Source organism: Rattus norvegicus, chromosome 2 (genome assembly GCF_021556685.1).
Source record: "Rattus norvegicus strain SHRSP/BbbUtx chromosome 2, alternate assembly SHRSP_T2T, whole genome shotgun sequence".
NCBI classification, from domain to species: Eukaryota; Metazoa; Chordata; class Mammalia; order Rodentia; family Muridae; genus Rattus; species Rattus norvegicus.
In genome coordinates this window covers 185,646,816-185,667,500 of record NC_141535.1, presented here as the reverse complement: position 1 = coordinate 185,667,500, position 20,685 = coordinate 185,646,816, and the positions used below count along the sequence as shown (strand labels likewise).

General features: G+C 42.6%; 1 protein-coding gene across 2 annotated transcripts in view; it reads left to right on the top strand.

Moving 5' to 3' along the window:
• Vps45 (vacuolar protein sorting 45 homolog) overlaps nucleotides 1-20,685 on the top strand; it is a 59,984-nt gene that overhangs the window by 27,424 nt on the left and 11,875 nt on the right. For both annotated transcript variants that reach the window (NM_172072.2, XM_087632756.1), the window contains 2 exon segments: nucleotides 638-759; nucleotides 11,873-12,004. In NM_172072.2, coding sequence (NP_742069.1) covers nucleotides 638-759; nucleotides 11,873-12,004 — 254 coding nt within the window.

Genomic DNA, 20,685 nt, shown 5'->3' with positions numbered 1-20,685 from the left:
TTGTATCACAAAAGAATGAGATTCAGACAACATAAAAGATTCCAGAGTTTTTGATTCCTTGAAATGTTTATTGAAACCATATTGAAAATAACTAGCTTAATTTAGTCCTTTTAAAAAACTAATATTTTTATAAGATTGGAACAGTTTTGTCAAATTAAAACAAATTTTTACATATTCTAAAATTCTAGACTGGAGTTCACTTGGTGAAGTACTTGCTGCTCAAACCTGAGTTTAGATCCCCAGCAAATACATAAAAGCCACAGTGTACTCCACAGTGCCGAAGTGTGTGGAGAGAAGGAAGAGGGGACCCTTCAAGCTCTCTGGCCGGCCAGTCTAGCCAAATCCATGAGCTCTGGGTTCAAGAAAAGAGCCTGTCTCAGAGAATATGGTGAAGGAGCCACTGAGGAACATGCCCCGTGCTGACCTCTGACATCCACATGCATGCACACACATACGCACCTTTACCCACGTGTGCACAGACACAAATGCGCTGTTTGGTTCTGTTTGAGTCCTATCCAGTTCATGTTTAAGTCTATCCCATAAGGTTTCCATTGAGAATATGTCCCTTTTCTGATGTATTGTTAATGATGTATTGCTAGCTTCCCCAAATAACATAAGAACCATTTCTACATTTTAGGGAGTGGAAAATGTGTACACCCAGCACCAGCCTTTTCTGCATGAGACCCTGGACCATCTCATCAAAGGGAAGCTTAAGGAAAACCTCTATCCGTATTTAGGCCCCAGCACACTCAGAGACAGGTAAGGCAACCAAGGTTAGAAATAAAAACTAGGATCACAGAACAAGCCAGAAAAGCTGGAAGTGCCCAAGACATCCAGATATTGGCCTTGGAGAAGCGACCTGTCATGTAGGGAGGGACAGTGGGCACTGCTAAGAGCGGGGCTCCGTAGTCCTGTGACTGTAAAAACATCTGGACTCTGCCCACTGACTTATGCTTAAGGTGGGGGCCTGGATTGGCTTGATTCCAGGTTGGTAAATCTGAGCAGTGAACTGAGATCTTGCTTATACGTGAACTTGGGGCCTATAGAGACTGCAGATGTACAGAAGTGTGGTTTTACATGTCACAAACTGGTCCGTCCTACTTAGCAAAGCTTGAACATGGTCTGGCACTGCAGTCCTGAACTGCAGGCACTAAGGCACCGGCTGAGACATTGGATGAGGGTCCAGGCCTGCTGAGCCTATGGAACGCCTTCAAGGCCTCAGCCTGGATGACTTAGACCCGGTTTCAGTTATAAACACATGGGGGGAAAGAGGGCTCTAAGTGAAAGGAGATGAGAAAATAACTCCGTGGCACTGTGCGTGTCTGCAGGCATGGGGCTCTGGGTTTATTCTCTGTACTCAAAAATTAAAATATTAAAAACATTTTAAGTCCATATTAAGTCCGAATAAACTATTCCTCTGCCCACTGTTGAGAACATACAGCATGGCATGCATCCCAAAAAGCAGTTTTTTGATACTGTACCACCTGTGTAAGACTTCGCCTTTTACCAGCTTCAAGACTGAGCTAATCATTTACTAGATGAAGATTTAAATTTATGTTCTTTCTGAGAGGAGTTATCAAAAATTTTTCCTAAACTCTGAAGATTTCTTTATTTCTAGCATATAAATCTTATTACTCTACCAACTTTCTGGTATTTTGTTATATAACAATAAAAATAGATTTAAAAAATAAAAACTAGAGGAAGAAGCAAAGGTGCTGGGCAGGTGAAGGTGCTGGGCAGGTGAAGGTGCTGGGCAGGTGAAGGTGCTAGGCAGGTGAAGGTGCTGGGCAGGTGAAGGTGCTGGGCAGGTGAAGGTGCTGGGCAGGTGAAGGTGCTGGGCAGGTGTAGGTGCTGGGAGGGGGAAGGTGCTAGGCAGGGGAAGGTGCTGGGCAGGTGAAGGTGCTGGGCGGGTGAAGGTGCTAACCACCAAGCCTGACAACCTGAGTGCCATCTCCAGGATCTACATGGTGAAGGAGAAAAGTATATCCTGAAGTTGTCCTCTGACCTACACACACTCCATGGTTCAGGTGCACGCTCTCTCTCTCTCTCTCTCTCTCTCTCTCTCTCTCTCCCCCTCCCCCCCACACACACACATTCACTCTCACACACAAACAAATAAATAAATAAATGTAATGATAATAAGTTACAACCACTGAGAAAGCAGGTGTCCATTCCTGCTCCTCACCACACTGAGATGCTGCCTCCTCCTGTCATTTCAGGCTGAAGAGTCTTACATATGCGCTCCCTGCAAGGCCTGAATCGTTTACTTGCGTTGGATTAAAGAAACGGGTGTTTTAGGCCTCAGAGTCTTCCCTACAGTCTGTAGTTTAGCATCATACCAGCTTCCTTATGTGTTCTATGGCATCTGTCTTTTGGCATTTCAAACATTAACGCCCGAAATAGATTTGCTATCTGACTGCCAGCCAGAGCAGGTTTTTACTGGTCTGGGTGAGGATTGGCCTTGGCCAAATGTGGCCAGCACACATGCTGAGAGGCCTGATTAGCAAAGGCCATTTGTGTCCCAGGAGATAAGGATGACTTTCTTTAGTTAGAACTAGTGCAGTGGTTAGTTAATTTTAATAAAAACAACCAGGTTACTTACGCCAACTTAAAATTTAAAACTATACAAATTCTACCTAGTTGAGAATTATAGTCTTACAGTTTTATTAGACCACACGGTTTAAAGGGCCCAGCATACACAGTTGGTGTCAGCTGGATGATTTAATGTGAGAATTTTACTGTTGATATAAATCACCCATTATTTCAACCAGTAATTATCTAACAACATGGCAGTTGATTGATATAATGGAATTCAGAATATGTTTTGAGATTTATAGGTAAATCTACTCTTGTGTGATTTTTTTTTTTAATGAGTCCCTTAAAAAGAAAACTTACTTGATCCAGAATTTGTTTTTTAAATCCAAGGTTAACACCAGATGCTATGTGACAGTTCAGTCACTCAAATAAAATGTCTAAAGACCATGCATTTAAATCGAGAGATGTCAACTGATAAGAACAATGAAAAGCGGTCCAAAATACTCTATTTGAGAAACTTTTGAAAAACCTTGTTCTTGAGGTTTTCAATTAATTTGCTAAGGCATTAATGTCTTATAAATTTCATGAGAGAATTGCTGGATGCAGGTAAGAGCACATGCAGCTTTCTAGAGGACCCAAAGCCAGGTTCCCAGCACTCACACTGCTCAGCTCACAACCACTTCCAGCTCCAACTCCAGAGGAGCCCGTGCTGTCTTCCGGCTTCTATGGGGACCCACATATACATAGTATATGCTTATATAGACACAGACATTATCTATAAACATAAGAATGTTTAGCTTTAAAAACTTAGGGGTTAGGGATTTAGCTCAGTGGTAGAGCACTTGCCTAGCAAGCGCAAGGCCCTGGGTTTGGTCCCCAGCTCCGGAAAAAAAAAAGAAAAAAGAAAAAGAAAACTTAAATAATTGCTAGATGAAAAAAATAGCTACTTATTGGTAGAAGGAAGCCGAGGGCCAGATGAGGGCATTAGTGCACATCAGCAAAACCTCCCGTCTTATGAGTCATTGCCGCACAAAGCTCAAAGTAATGCTCTCCCCAAATGCTCATTAGCTGCTGCTGTCTGACGGCACTGTCACTGTCATCTAAACATGTATACAGCTAATTCTTTGATACAACAGATGTGTTAAGAATTGCTGTAGGCGGGGTTGGGGATTTAGCTCAGTGGTAGAGCGCTTGCCTAGGAAGCGCAAGGCCCTGGGTTCGGTCCCCAACTCCGAAAAAAAAGAAAAGAAAAAAAAAAAAAAAAAAGAATTGCTGTAGGCTGGGGCTGGGGATTTAGCTCAGTGGTAGAGTGCTTACCTAGGAAGCGCAAGGCCCTGGGTTCGGTCCCCAGCTCCGAAAAAAAAGAACCAAAAAAAAAAAAAAAAAAAAAAAAAAAGAATTGCTGTAGGCACTAGGGCTGTAGAAATGGCAGAAAAGACACAGGACTTGCCCCTAAGGTCCTTTTAGAACAAAGAAGTAAACAAAAGTGTGGTTGAAGAAAGAGTCAAGCTGCAAAGTCACCGTGGGGCCAGGGGAGGCTACTTCAGTTGGACAGAACCTCTCTGAAGACACAGTATTTAAAATGGATCCTAAATTTTTTTTTCTTTTCTTTTTTTCGGAGCTGGGGACTGAACCCAGGGCCTTGCGCTTGCTAGGCAAGCACTCTACCACTGAGCTAAATCCCCAACCCCTAAATTTTAAAAATCATGTAATGATTAGAAGAAAAGGCACCTCAAGCAGAGGGAACACCAGAGTACAGGGCTTAAGAAGGGAGAACTTGCCCATGAGCCAAGAAGAAGTACACAGTGGGGGCTGGGTGAAGGAGAATAGGGGAACAGATAGCTGGGGACTGGGTCACATGGATCCTGTAGGCTCTGGTAAGGTGTGCTTTTCTTTGCTTTCTTTTGGTGTTATAAATATACGAAGCCAATAATAACATACTGAGCCAAACTATAGTTACCTTTTCTTTTTCTTGAGTTAGTCTCACTATATATCCCTGGCTGGTCTGTAACTTGCTATATAGACCAGGCTAGCCTCAAACTCACAGTGGGTCTGTCAACTTCTGCCTCCCTAGTATTGGGACTAAAGGCTGGGTCAACCTAGCTCCAATAGTGTTTTAAATAACTGTGAGGCATTGAATTGCTAGTGGAGAACAAAGAAGCAAGGAGACCCCCAAGGAGGTTGCTTACAGTCCATGTAAGAAGTGAACTTGATTTGAAGGTGAGGGGGAAATTCAAAAATCAATCTATTCAAGAGAGTATGTGGATAGAGCAAGGTGACAGGAATCGAGGATAACTTGGGGTTTGAGGAGAGATTAAGAAGTGCCTATTTAATAGTAAAGTAGAAATGTGACTTACTGCTATGTGTGCACCCCACATCTGTAACCCCAGCACTAAAGAGCCTCAGACAGAAAGTTGAAGTCTTGCCCAGATCCATAGTAGGACCTTATTTCAAACAAAATCGGTATTAAGTTGGGAGTTGATAAAACATGGGTCATATAGACCAGATAGGACCACTGAAGGAGAAAATTAAAGAAGATTGCTCAGAATCCAGCACTGAGCATAGGCTAAGAGCCAGCAGTAAGAACAGGAACCAAAACCATAGAAGAAAGACTAGAAGCTATGGAGTCATAAAGACAAGCACGAGGTCCGGCCTTCTGCAGCGCTCCCTCTTGTGCTGCCTCTCTCCTCTCTGTTCTCATGAGAGTTGGGCCCACCCTATTCTGTTAGCTCTTTCTCTGATTAGTCACTTTGTCTGCCTCTCAACTAGACATCACTTTTAAACACGGGTGCTTCCTTCTACACATTAACCTTACCTTCACTGTGTGGGTAAAGATGTGTGCTAAGGGTGTCTATGAAGGTCTCAGGGCTGAAGAGGTGGATCAGTGCTGAGGAGCTCTTACTCATTCCCTTTGCAGGGGGCTCAGGTTTGGTTTTCAGCATCCACTTCCCGTGACTCACCTACCTGTAACTCCAGTTCCCACACAACTGACACAACTGGCCTTCCCCAGCCCCTGCATACACACGCCACACCGATCGAGGCACACTCACAAATTCACTCGCTAAGATGTATTCATAGGAAATCAAGATGGTATCATTCCCGATTAATAATAGCCTTCTCATTAATTATTGTATTAGATATTATCATATTTAAGTAAGAATTAGTCTTTAAGCTTTTCCTATTATCCAACAGTGCTTTACAGTGTAAAAAGTCAACAGCCATTAAATTATGTAGATAGCAGTAAATATGCCAAAATTTACTGCTGAGAAATTCAAATACAAGAATGAATTTAGTTGATAATTTTTTTGTAGGTTGTTATTCTTGATATGAATTCTGGCTCTGCTCCTACTTAACCCCATTCTCGTCTCTGGCCAGTTTCTTGGCCCTAGCTCATCACATTGAGATGTTTACTTGGGTCATCTTTATAATGGTCAAGTCTGGTGACAGAACATATGGCCTCCCCAGCACCTGCATGCACACTGCCCCAGTGTTAGGGGCACCACAGGGCTGTGGCGGTTGTGCAGATGTGCAAAGCCAGCACTCATGCCTTTTAGCCTTAGCTGTGTGGTTTGTGCTCACTGTTTGTGAGTAAAGGATGCTGGTCTTCATCCTTCAGATTGAATTATTTATGCTCCTATCTGACCAGTCTCTCCCCACAATCACTGCTTATTTCTGAGATGCACACATTTCATGGACTCTTGTTGCAATCACTGTTTTTATTCCTGTAAAAGCCTTTTTCCCTGCAGAAAAAATCAAAAGAACTTTACTATCTCTAAGAAAATTCAACAATTTAAACTTTAGGCAGAAGTGTGGTAATCCACAAAGTAAGTTACATGCTGCATTTCAAAGATTTTCCCGACTAGCTCACATATAGAAATAATTTCTAGAAATACTAATTTAAATTTTTATTTTCTAACAAAAGAAGATGCAGATTGGGCTCCTAGGGTGATGCCCTTGTGTAGCAGAGACAGCGTGGACTGGCTGCTGTTTTCTACTATCTGCTGATGGCGTAATTAATACTCTGGGTTGCTATGGAATTACAGTCACAAAAAGATGCATATAGAATTGAACTTGTGTATTCTATCATGTAAAAAAGTTTTTTATATATTTTACCACTGGTTTCATAGGAACATCTTTTAAAAGTCATTGGATAAAAGAATGGAAAGGAAAATGTTATGAGATTTTTAAATCTGTTTTCTATTTGAGATAACTGTAGCTCAGGCTAGCCTCCAGATCTTCGCAATCCTCTAGCCTCAGACTCCTAAGTACTTAGATTTTAAGTGTGAGCCACCACAGAGCAGTTAACTTGTTCCTGCAGAAGACCCAGGTTCAATTCCCAGCACCCACGTGGCACCTTATCACACTGTAACTCCAGGTCCAGGGATCTCATGACCTCTCTCGGCCTCCATGTGTACCAGGTATGCACATGGTGCACAGATAGCAGGCAGGCAAACACTCATACACATAAATCTTTTTTAAAGGGTTTTCGGGAACTGGAGAAATGGCTCAGGGTTAAGAGCACATGTTGCTCTTACAGAGAACACAGATCTGATTCTCAGCACCCGCATGGTGGCTCATAATTCCAGGACATCTGAAGCCTTCACCAACCTCACCGGTACCAGGCACGGACATGGTACACATACTGTCAGGCAAAATGTTTACACATATACTAGAAAGTAAAAGCTTTAAAATTTTATTTTTAAAGTTTTTTTATAAGTATTCTTCCTTTAGCCACATTTAATTAGTGTCAGGAGGTTCAGAAAAACTTAATTATGTCATAGTCAAATGTGACATGGTCATCTTTGTTGGGTATATAAGTGAATCGAATTCTAAGACCCTATCCCTTTATCTAGGGTTTTTGGTTGTTTTATTTGTTTTAAAGATTTGTGTGCACACACACACGTCTTGAGTGTATTGCACATTTGTGTCCAGGTACACCTGTGCATACATGTAGAGGCCAGAAAGGGATATTAGTTTCCTTGTCACCTATTTTGAGACAGGATCTCTCTTGTACCTAGGGCTCCTCCTGTCTCCACTGTTTTGGAATTGGGGTGACAATGCATGTATGAGGCACCCAGATTGTTATGTGGGTGCTGAGATCCAAACTGGTCCTCATGACTGTGCACAGCACTCTGAGCTGAGCCATCTCCTGCCCCACAGCGAGGTGCCCTGCTTACTTCTTGCACAGCCTACATCAGAGGGCAGCTACCGTTTTCACCTGCACCATTCTCAGCATGCTTTCTTTGCCCGCTTGGCAGCTTTTCTGATTTACCAGATCAGAATGCAAGTGTTCGGATCTGACTCCCCTCATCAGTCACTGTATTCCCTGGAAGGCAGGAGGCCCCATCCTTAATAACCAGTGCAGTCCGTCAGCATTTGCTTATTCAAACTCGAACTGTTTAATGGACCTCAGAGCATGAAATCTTAAAGTTAAAAACCACTCATTTTCTAAGATTATGATGTCCGTCCTCTGTTCTGTGTCCTCTTGCATCAGCTACAGTCCTAAGGGCTCTTACCTCCTAATCACTCTCTGAGGCCCTTCCTCTAAGCTGCTGTCCTCCTAACCTCACAGTGGGGATTACATTTCAGTGTGTCTATCAACCCTTGGAGGACACCCTCAATCCAGCTACTACCTACATGTGGCTAATGTTACTGGAGTTAAAATTTTAATGACATTGATTTAAATCGTCACATTTGAAGGAGCTCTAGAGGGTGTGTAGATTATGCAGTGGCTCATTGGCTAGACCCTGGACACGTTAGTGAAAAGTTAGGGAGACGAAATAGAGCTACCTAGGGGGCTAGGGAAATGGCTACTAACAGAGTAGGGGAAAGCCAAGAACATAATGTCCTAGAAACTGGATGCTTATCCAGGAGAAGCAGATAACCAGCTTGTCAAATACTGCTAGCAGATCAAGTAAGACAGACTAAAGGACAGTTGTTTGGAGTTTACAACGTGGTTTAACTCTGACAACAGAAGTTACTTAGTGGAGTCCAGAGCCAAACTACCTGAAATTAGCTTAAGACGGAATGACCAGATCATCATAAGTCACAATGAGACTCTGCTTCGTGACCTACACATTTAAAGGGACCAACAGCTTTTAAATGCATGGTCCTGACATTTGGGGAGCAGGCACTCTGCTGGATTGCTGGTGTGATGATGTATGCAAAACAGCTAGGAGAGCCCCCTCACAACAATGGCAGGGGCTCACTGTGAGCCTTAACTAGCCTAGAACTTGCTGTGTAGACCAGATTGGCCTAGAACACACAGAGATCTGTTTGTCTCCACCTCCCCAGTGCTGGCTTTAAAGGTGTACAACACCATGCCCAATTTAAACATTTTAAAACAATTTGATGTCTTTATTTGTATGCGTGTTTGCCTATGTATGTTATAAGTACACCACATGTGAGCTGGGTGCCCACAGGGCCAGAGGGGGTGCTGGATCCTCTGAAACTGGAGTTGCAGATGACTGTGAGCCACATGTGGTTCTGGGACCTGAACCTTGGTCCCCCACAAAAGCAATAACTGCTTTGACCACTGGGCCATCTCTCCAGCTCTCTCTCCCAAGTTTTTAAATGTATAATATGGAGGCTGGCAAGACAGCAAAGGAATTTCCTGCCAGATCTGATGACCTCCATTGAATTCCCAAGTTCCCACATGGTGAAAGGAGAGAACCAAGTCCCACAAGTTATTCTTTGGCATCCATACACATTTGGTGTATACAGGACTGCACGTACCCTACCCCACCCCAAGCACACACAAACCTAAATGTACTATATAGCCAAGAGAAGGGTAGGAACCAAACACTGTGTGTGGAATGCCTGGTGTATGTGTTTCAAAGTGCCACACAGGAGGACACATAAGAGGAGCAACAGTGTCTACTTCTACAGGATGCCGGGATGGGCAGGGACAGAGGACAGGAAAAAAGAAATGCCTTCAGCAGTTCTTGTGTTTCATGCTGTGTACTTGCCTTTACTTCAGAACAGTTTGGGGTGTCTTTGGTTGGCTGGCTGGTTGACATTTAAATTACACTTATTTATGTATGTGTAAGCACACGTATGGGGTTCAGAGGACATCTTGCAGGAATGTGCTCCTTCCTTCTACCATGTAGGTACTGGGTATTAAACTTAGGCTGTCAGGCTTAGTGATAGGCACTTTTACCCAATAATGACCTAATCTTCATGGCTCTGATTTATTTATATTTTATACCATCCCACTATAGAGCCCTGGTTGGCCTGAAATTCACATAACTAGACTAATCTCAAGTCTCCAGATTCCTATGCCTCCAAAGTGCAGGTATACCCACATGCACCACCTCAGACAGCTCCAAAGCTGAATCTTATAAGCTGACATTTGTAAAATCTTTTTTTTTCTTTTTTTCAGAGCTGGGGACTGAACCCAGGGCCTACCACTGAGCTAAATCCTCAACCCCTGTAAAATCTTTTGAATATGTAGTAATTAATATGTAACTCTTAGAGCACTGTGGCTAGATACATTGTTTGTCCTGGTGGTTTTTGTTTTACGGTATTAAGAATGGGACTCCCAGCTTTGTACAGTGACAGTATTGTAGCCAATGAGGTTTATCAGAGGGGGGATTATTGCTAAAAGAATGGAACTCCCAGGCCTTGCACATGCCAGGATATCCCCAGCCTGTGAAGGGAGTTTCAAGTGAAGTGTATTTTAAAAGGTAAATTTAAGGCCTGGAGAGATGACACAACAGCACTGGCTGCTCTCACAGAGGACCTGGGTTCAAGTCCCAGCACCCACATGTCAGCTCACAACTATCTGTAAATCCAGTACCAGAGGATCTGAGACTCTCTTTTTGGCCCCCATGGGCACAGACATCCATGCAGATAAAATATCCATGCACATAAAAGAAATATAAATTTGTAAAAAAAAAAAAAAGGGGGGGGGGGGTTGGGGATTTAGCTCAGTGGTAGAGCGCTTGCCTAGGAAGTGCAAGGCCCTGGGTTCGGTCCCCAGCTCCGAAAAAAAGAACCAAAAAAAAAAAAAAAAAAGTAAATTTAGTGTTTTAAAGACAAGATCTAGGCTGGAGAGATGGCTCAGCGGTTAAGAGCACTGTCTGCTCTTCCAGAGGGCCTGAGTTCAATTCCCAGCAACCACATGGCTGCTCACAACCATCTGTAATGAGATCTGAAGCTCTTCTAGTGTGTCTGAAGACACTGACAGTGTGCTCACATATATAAAATAAATAAATCTTTAAAAAAAGACAAGATCTTTATCCCAACTCCCAGAGACCTGTTATAATTGGCCCTCTAACTAGCTAATTGCAAAAAAACTACCTATAAGAACAAATACTGTCTTGGTTTAATTGCTTCAAGATAATTTAGAAAGACATATGGAAATACAAAGAGGAAATGTACACATTGCGTTTTCCATGATCTACATGTAAATGTATATTCTGACTTTAGTTTCCCATGTAAGTGTGTATATTCTGGCTTTAGTTTTGGGCCCAAATTCCAAAACTGATACTTCTGCTTGATGTAGTTTTTAAAAATGTGTTGTGACAGAACTGTTTGTCTGCTTTATTTTTTCTTCTGATGGCACAAAAAAAGAAAAGGAAGACAAACTTGAATAACTGAAAACATGACCTTGTTCCGCCCGCAGAAGGAGCTGACAGGAGGTGTCTTTTCCTTTCTTATGAAGCCATTTTGATAAGACAGAAACACAGGAAACAGTGTAGTGCCTGCCACCGTGATGAAACCAGTGGCCAAGGTGATTCATCAGAGACGAGTATCAAATCTGTTCTCATGAAAGAATGCAGATGCGGGATTACACTGATAACCTAAATGTTCCGTTCTTTTTGTGTAATCACCATACATACTGATTTGGTCCCACAGGGACAAACAGTACAGTAGTATTCTGCAAAATGCAGTATATAGCGCTATAGGAAGCACTTGGCACAGGGCTGTGTGTGAAAGGAGATGTGTGATACACGCGTAAGCCACTGCCTATGGATGGCATGTTGCAGTGCAGCATCCTCAGCCTCTTGAATATAGAAGAATATTTTTGCATTTGGTTCCAGCAAACACCATTGTGCTATTCTGAAATCCCCAGCACAGAAATAAGACATCCGCTTGTAAGCAGAAAGCAAATCACTACTCAGCATTTCCTTCTGTTTCCTGCCAATTTGCGATAATTAAAACTTTTTTTTAAACCCTTTATTCTGATTTGATTCTGCTTCCTTCACCAAAAAGGGATGGAGGGACCTTAGAAATTAAAACTGTGTGTATAATAATAATAACCCTTTATTTGTTATTAAAAGCCCCCCTTCGTGGCTTAGCATATGGCACTCAGTCTCTGGCTTTATCACCGCAGGCCTCAGGACATCATCGTGTTCGTTATTGGAGGAGCCACCTATGAAGAGGCACTGACAGTCTATAACCTCAACCGTACCACTCCTGGAGTGAGGATCGTTCTGGGAGGAACAACAATACACAACACAAAAAGGTAAAAAACAAAAACAACTCCCCCCCCATCCTACAGTCCTCCCCTGTCCGGGGGATCATGTTCAAATTCTCTGTGTCTTGGAAAGACTAGTGACCAAACTGCAGCCCAGCACGTCTCTGGCACATGCAGACCTGCTCTGAGAAGGCAGCACCTGTGAGGTGAGGCACTGCGTGTGTGAGGCTCGTCCATCCTGTACTGCTACCCAGGCGTGAGTTCTGTGCTCAGAGGAGAACCTCTAGTAACCAGACAGGCACTTTGAAAAAAGACAAACAAAGCCCACTATTGGCACTGGTGTCTGTCGACTAACCATGTTCAGTATGCACTTAGGGAGAAGAATACAGTGACAAGCTAAAGAGTCCTGTCAGGTGCTATTATCAGGAAATGCAGAACAGAAGCAAGGAAATAAGATCCTGGAGAGAGAGAAGGAGAGAGGGAGAGGGAGAGGGACAGAGAGAGGGATAGGGAGAGGAACTATGGATTCTTCAAGTGGCTAAGGGACCTGGCAAGTGTTCGTGAGGAAGAGAACACACAAGCAGAGCCCCACACAAGGCGTGAGTATAGGAAGGGAGAGCCCTCTCTATCTAGAGCGAGCTCCACACAAGGCCTACTGTTGAGAATGCCTGTAGCACAGTAAACAGTTTAATTAACACCATAAGGATGGAAACCTGGGGGTAGGGTGAGGGATTGTTTTTTAAGAAAATATTGAAGTTTTGATCAGGAAAATGACAGGAAATATATGTTGTTTTAGGAATATTAATGTGGCAGCAAGGGGTAGGGAGACTCCTAGACTAGAGAGATAGGTCAGATGTTTGGACCCAGTGATTGGTCTGAGGGATCTGTGCTGACACATGCAGGTTTGGGTAACTGAGTCATGAACAGGATTTGCGTGTTCTTTCATTCCATACCATTTTGATTTACAAGCATAATTTTGCCTTCATTATGGAAGTAACGCGCACTTATTGTGGAGGGTTTTATTTTTCAGCTCAGAAAGTGAAAGAAAAGAAGGGAAAAAAGTGAAAGAAAGAAGGGAAAGCTCCACAGCCCAGCCACTTAAACAGTGTCGGTGCTGACTGGATCCTCGCTGTCCACTGACAGACTTTCCAACGGCAGGACTGCCCGGGTTTTAGCCCTAGCTGTCCCCAAACTCTTCTTGTGAACTCGGACAAGTCACTTAGCCTTTGTCAGCCTCTCTAGATCGTGACACACATATTTATAATGTATGTGAATGCCGGGTGAGGTCCTTGCCCACTTTATAATTAGGGTATTCTGATTTTCCTTAACTGCTTTTAAATCTCGTTATGTATAACTAAGAATATTAACCATTAATCTTTTTCTTTTTTTTTTTTTTTGATTCTTTTTTTTTTTTTTTCCGGAGCTGGGGACCGAACCCAGGGCCTTGTGCTTCCTAGGCAAGCGCTCTACCACTGAGCTAAATCCCCAACCTTAACCATTAATCTTATATTCACAATCTTTTACACTACTCCAATATTTTCTTAAATATCTATTTAATTTTTTGTGAATGAGTGTTTTTGCCTGCATATATGCTTAGCATGTATGGTGCCCAAAGAAGTCAGAGGAAGGCTTGTGAGGGGGTTGGGGATTTAGCTCAGTGGTAGAGCGCTTGCCTAGCAAGCTCAAGGCCCTGGGTTCGGTCCCCAGCTCTGAAAAATAGAAAAAAATGCTTGTGAGCTGTCCTGTGGGTTTTCAGAACCCAGCCTGGTGCGTCTGAAGGAACAAATGCTCTTAATCCCTGAGCCGTCTGTCCAGCCGCGAAGGTTTTGCTTTGTATCATTCAGTGTCTAGTGTGAACTGCAAGCGAACATGTGTTCTAGTGTGAACTGCATGCGAACATGTGTTCTACTGTGAACTGCATGCGAACATGTGTTCTACTGTGAACTCCATGCTTGTTGCTATTATTTTCAAGTTTTTACATAGTTAAGCTACCAGTGATTTCTGCCTTTGATGTTATGCTTAGAAAGTTCTTTCCCAGCCAAATTTATAAATGCTAACATTTTACTATTACTTTTGGGGCTCATATTTAAACTCACATCTTAGTAATCTATCAGAATTTCATTTTGGTTTAAGCTGTGTGGTGGAGATTTATGGCTTCTATAGAAGTTATATAGATAGTGTTTTTTCCCTCCTGATACCAAATGCCTGGTACCAATTTGACCCCCCATTTCTCCTTCTCTGGACACTAACTGGCTGGATGTTAAACGTTCACTCGGTTCTGCCGGTATCTATCTAGAGTTAGCCATAGACCTCCCAACACTGCTGCAAGTTAGGATCCCCACAGCTCATTCTCTAGGTGGGAAACGTGTTAGAACCATGTGCAGAACTCAGGAAGCCGCTTTATGACATGTACTAAAGTGTTAGGATGGACATGACTCAGGAAAAGTCAAGGAATGTGCAGAGAGAGCAAGGTTTAGTGGACAGAGGGAGGAGGCCTCACATGCCAGCCTGAGGGATGTTTGAACTTTCTCATTTAATGAAGTTCCATTATGTGGATAAGACTGAATAATCATTGGTCACTAGTGACTTAGACTCCAGACACTTCCCCCAAAGGTTGGGGCACAGGCTAAAAGTTCCAAGCTCTGACCATAGTTTGGTCTTTTCTGAATCTTGAAGCCCACAAGAGTAGCTTCATTGAAACAAAGGACACTCAGGAAATGCCGGGGTTTTAGGAACTCTGTGCCAAGAATGGGGACAAAGACATCTTTCTGTAATACCACATACATGCCATTACATATAGAAGAGTCATCTCAGCGAAATGTCACACTGAATACACCTCTGTAACCAGTGTCCTCAGAGATGGCCCTGTGTGCCTGCTTTCCCCCGCCCCCAAGGCCATCACTACTTATGGGATTTCTGTTGCCATAAATTGATTTTACCTAATCTTAAAAGGTATTTGTTAGCCAGGTATGGTGTCTTTAATCACAGCACTTGGGAAGCAGAGGCAGGCAAATATCTGTGAGTTCAAGGTCAGCCTCGTCTGCAAGTTCTAACCAAAAGGGCTATGGGGTGAGACCTTGTATCAAAAACGAAATAAAAAATTTTAAAAGAAAATAAATGAATAAATAGATCTAGAGTCTAAATTTTTTAGTCCTGAACTCCACCCCCACAGAACCATACCCTGCTCCCATAGAGTCTAAACTCAGTTTGACTCAACTTTTCCTCCCAAACAGATTTACCTCCACTTGTCCCTCTTCTTTTTTTTTTTTAAAGATTTATTTTATTTATATGAATACACTGTAGCTGTCTTCAGACACACCAGAAGAGGGATGGTTGTAAGCCACCATGTGGTTGCTGGGAATTGAACTCAGGACCTCTGGAAGAGCAGGTCTGTGCTCTTTTTTTTTTTTTTTTTTTTTTTTTTTGTTCTTTTTTTCGGAGCTGGGGACCGAACCCAGGGCCTTGCGCTTCCTAGGCAAGCGCTCTACCACTGAGCTAAATCCCCAGCCCCTGGTCTGTGCTCTTAACCACTGAGCCATCTCTCCAGCCCCACTCGTCCCTCTTCTCTGTCCAGTTTGTTTCTTTCATTCTGGTCTTCTCTTTGGTACAATTTTATTTTTACCAAAGAACACCCTCTTCCAGCTGTCAGTCACCTTGACATGTGTAAAACTGTATTAGTCTGGCTACATTCAGAATTCTGTCCTGAGGACTGGAGAGATGGCTCAGCAGTTAAGAGCACTTACTATTCTTCCAGAGAACCCAAGTTCAGATCCCAGAACCTACTACATCAGATGACTCATAACCACTTACAGCTCCAGCTCCAGGGGATCTGTTCAGCACTTAAAGTCAATGAAATTATTTTCACTTGTTACTTTTAACAAATTTTCTTTGAGGCTGGGTGTGGTGGCACACTTCTTTAATCCCAGCATTCCTGAGGCAGAGGCAGGTGAATTTCTGTAAGTTTGAGACCAGCCTGGTCTATACAGCCAGTTTCAGGCCAGTTTGGATATCATAGAGGGAGACTCTGCCTCAAACAAGAAAAAGTATTTTCTTACTGTAATTGTTCATTATTTGAAGGCAAAGTTCTGATGTTTCTTTGACCGGGAGGGAGGGGGGGTGTGAGGAGGGGTTCTCTGTGTAGCCCTGGCTGTCCTGGAACTTACTCTGTAGCCCAGGCTGGCCTCAAACTCAGAGAACCCCTGCCTCTGGCGTGCTACCACCACCCAGCTTCTTCTGGTTAAAGACTATCTTTGTTATCTTTTATGCTCTAGTTTTAATATTCTAATGTAAATATGAATCTATTCTTATGTATATTACTTTTTTTATAAAATCCTACATTTGGCAAAATTTCTGGGAAAAGTTTGTCACATTTATTCGAATGTTACCCTCCTTCCCCTCCCTGTGGCCTCTCCTTCTGGAACTCCCATGAGACATATGCCTCATGTCTCTTAATCTCCCTTTTCTACTGTTTGTGATGTCTGTGGGCTTCCTTCTGTGTGAGCTTTTCAGAGCAATATTCCAATTCAGGCATTCTCTCTCTAGCTCTAGTGTCTGCTGTACTTGAGGTTCTATTGGTTTCCTTTTCAAGTTTGCCTTACTTTTGTTAATGCCCTCCTTTCTTCCATGCTTTCAAGTTCTTCATTTCTTCCAAGTCCTATAATTTTTTAAATTAAAATATAATTATATCACTTCTCTTTTCTCCCTCCAGTCCCTCCATATCCTTTACATGTGCTCAAATTAATGGCCTCTTTTTCTTTACTATTGTGGAGTGTGTGTGTGTGTGTGTGTGTGTGTGTGTGTGTGTGTGTGTGTGTACATGTAGACATCTGGCTATGGGAATAAAGGAAAGTTTTAGAATGCAGTTAGGAATTAAGTCTCTATAATCTGAAGTACATGGAAGAATGGCACCATCCTGGTTATCATGTGTGTACATAGAATTTTCAGTTTCATTTCTTAGTGTGGCCTCTACATCACATGGAAGTCTCCACTCTGATTCCATTTCTCACCAAAGCTTATGTCCTGCCCATGGCCTTGTACAGGGTTTATATATAAATACTACATTTTATAAATCATACATACTAATGTTTAGCCCGTGATCTTAAGAATGCTGGCACAGCACCCATCCAGTAGTCTGGTTCATATTCTCTCTATCTAGTGTCTGATTCCTTGGCTGTTTCCTTCTATTGATTGATTAACTGATTGGCTGACTGACCGATTGAAGCAGAGTCTCCCCATGTATCCCTGGCTGGCCCCCTGCTTCTGCCTCTGGAGTGCTGGGATTACAGAGACAAGCCACGACCACCCTGTTTCCTCTTGCCTTTTAAACATTTATATACGTGCTTAAGCATGTTTGCAATTTTCTCTTGCCATTTTGTATTTTGCTATAAGAGAACCTTTATATAATCTGCCTGAAACACAGACGTGGAAATGTCAGCGAGCTAACCGTTAGGACGTGGGAGCACGTGACATGGTTATGATGTTATACTTCATTCTCTGATTTTTACGTGTTCCAAAGGTATCCTAAAGCTTTATACCTAATTGAGTGGCTAATGAGTGTTTTTGTCATAAAAGTGACTAAAACTGTCACATTTGGTTCAGGTTTTCCCCTTGCTGCTGATAAAAAAACATGCTGACTCTTAATAATCACTGAGCATATACTGTGTGCTAAGGACAACGCTAAATATTGTAACATGTTCATTTAACCCTGGTGTGTACCATCATGAGAGCACTAATAACAAGAGAGACAGAGACAGAGAGCTTGGAAGGCAGAGCCCCATACGCAGTTCTTTCATCAGTGTCATCTCGTGCTCTGGTCCCGTTGTTCTCTGACACTCGCACTCCGGAGTCAGAGGCTGGTTAGTGCTGGCAGCTGGCAGCGAGTGCTGTATCTTCTTGCTCCAAACGAGTTCTCTCAAGTATATTTACAGTCTTTGCTTTTAATAGCCTCCAACATCATGTTCAGAACAATCAAATCCACCTTCTGAAATTTACATTTCCTACTAAGTCTTTGTAGGTCTAGGACCTAAGGAAGTAGAATTTTCCCTTTACCTTGAAATATCAGAAGTGTGGGATTAAGCATCTGCATCTCATTTTTAAAATAAGTAGAATTACAAAGATGTGTGTGTGTGTGTGTGTGTGTGTGTGTGTGTGTGTGTGTGTGTAAAATAGTCTCACCACATAGAAGTAAATAAAAATGCATATTTTCATGTTTGACTAATTAATAGTACTTTGACTAAATTTTCACTTCACTGTTAAAAACAGGAAAGAAAAGCTAATTTTTTAAAATAAATTCTTTGTCCAAGTCACTAAGCAGATGATCTTTTGTGTGAAATTAAGAAGTACCCCCAAATTCTGTCAGGTATAGTTTCATCTTGTGGAGCAGGCCTTAAAGTCAGTCAGGAAGTGGTTGGCTACTCTGTAACACTTATACCACTCTTACAGTCATTTTCAGCTGCTGGAAGAAGAGTCAGTTTCTAAGAGGGTAGCCCATGATAAATTAGCAGCACTCAATCCAAGAGTGATTGGGCAACAAGAATTGGCCTTGCTGTAAAAGAGATGGGAGAGACCTCAGGTTAACAGAAAGGAGGGGGTCTAGGACAAGTTAGGGGTGGGTGAATATGATTAAAACACTCTGTATGACATTCTCAAAGGACTAGTAAAAGAAAAGAAGTAGACAGCCCTTAAAATGTCTACAGGTCCTCCTGACGACAGCTGACTGTGGTGTTCCTGTCTACTAGATAGCATGCTAAATACTGAAGCAGATGACTTAACAACACAGGGTGATAGAATCCTAACAGGATTGTTTACTGACTCCTGACCAATGAAGCTTTTAGGAAGAGGGACTAACTTGGTATGACAATTGTCAAACTGAGAGGGAAAAAATTAATGTGTATAATTTATAAATGATCTAATATTAGACCGTTATAGTTTGCTTTTATAGATATCTAGCCTGCAGCCAATAAATAAATATATTACTAATAACAAGTTATTACTGATGTCTCAAAAGGCTATTCATTACAAAGCCTTAAATAATTGGAATTAATACAAAAAATTCAACTTTCAATGCAAAGGGCCAATTTTCATGATGAGCACACATCACTAAGTTGTTAAGTAATCCATTACTCCTTTTCTTATTGTTTTGTTTCGAGTCAGGGTTTTACTGTTTTGCTCAGGTTGGCCCTAAAATCCTGAGCTCAAGCAATCCTCCTGTCTCAGCCTCATGAATAACTAAGTGTATACCCCACTAACTTCCCACCTCTTAAACCCTTAAGTCCTAAGCAGGGGCTGCAGGGCAGTGGTGGAGTGAGTGAGTGCACAGCATTCAGGGGGCTGAGGCTGAGGAGGGTAGTCCCAGAGCTCAGTGGGAGAGATGATAATATTCTGTGAAAGAATGACAAATGTTAGGTAGAGTAGGCTACTTGTGAGCTTGCGATTTAGACTTTAATATGAGGAGAATAAGTTCAGTGGTTTGTTCCTGTAAATTCATTGTAGGATTGCTGTTTTCCAGTATGTGATGCCCGAAGGGCTCAGTGACAGTGAGGCACTCCTGCTCGCAAGAGCTCTACACTCAGTATTATTTTGGGAAACTATGGAGATTAGAAAGCAGTCTACTTTTAGACATGCCATAATGAATGCCCTCCTGTTGTGCTTAGAATTGTGTAAGAGATGGTATGGACTGCGTCATGGGGATTTGAAATAGCAAGAGCCCCATAGACAGGAAAGACACATCCTGTGTCTTGTGAGTGGACTGTGCCAAGACAGAGCCGCTGCCTGTACAGACTGACAGATGCTTCTTGTAGAATGTCTGTGGATTCGGGTCACTTGCTTTCCATGATCTTTGCAATCTTAAATAAAATCTGAACCTACCACAGATTTACTATGCAGCCGAATGTTAGAAGCAGCACTTACACCAACGTGCATAAATCACCCGTATGATGTGGAGGAAGTTCCTTACTGTGCAGAATACATGTGTCAAAACTGATCTGCTTTCCAAACACTACAGGCTCCTTCACCCTGCGTGGTACATTTGTAACTGTCTTCTGTAAGTTGAAATTAAACCCTGGTTGTGAACAGCACTGGCAAGTGAAGAACAGAGATGTCAAGCCCAGTGGTGCAACCTGCAGCCCCAGCCTCTCAGGCGGCAGAGGCAGAGAACACTAGAGTCCAGCCCGGGCTGTGTCCTGCGTCCCATCCCAGGAAAACGAGTCTTTCCTTCCTTCCTCCCTAGGCATTTCTGAGACTAACATTGAGTTTGGTGAGGAGTCTTTATGCTGTGTTTTGTGGTTTTTCGGGGCATGGGGCAGTGGCGAGCTGAACCTGCACCTACACATTCTACAGAACTATCCTGCCCTGGGCCGGATCTCTGCCCTTTGGTGATTTTTGTTGATGGCTTGGTTTGAGCTTTGTATAGTGCCTTGAGTTACGCTTCTTCATTTTAAGCCAGAAGGTACCTGGAAGTGTATGACCCAATCCCATTTTCATTCTGAAGCAGGGCCTGGGAGTCATTGTGTAGCCTGAGAATGACCCCCCTACCTCTGCCTCCCCAGTACAGGGGTGACAGAAATATGCCATCGTGCCTGGCTTTCTCTCTTAGAACGTAAAGAGAAGTATATAGTAGTTCAATTTAAAATTCAAGTTGCCATTCAAAGGTGTGATTGAAGTGGCCTTTGAATCCTTTTTCACTTTTCTTTAACTTTTCAGACAGGAGCCATGGCAACTTAGACACAAAT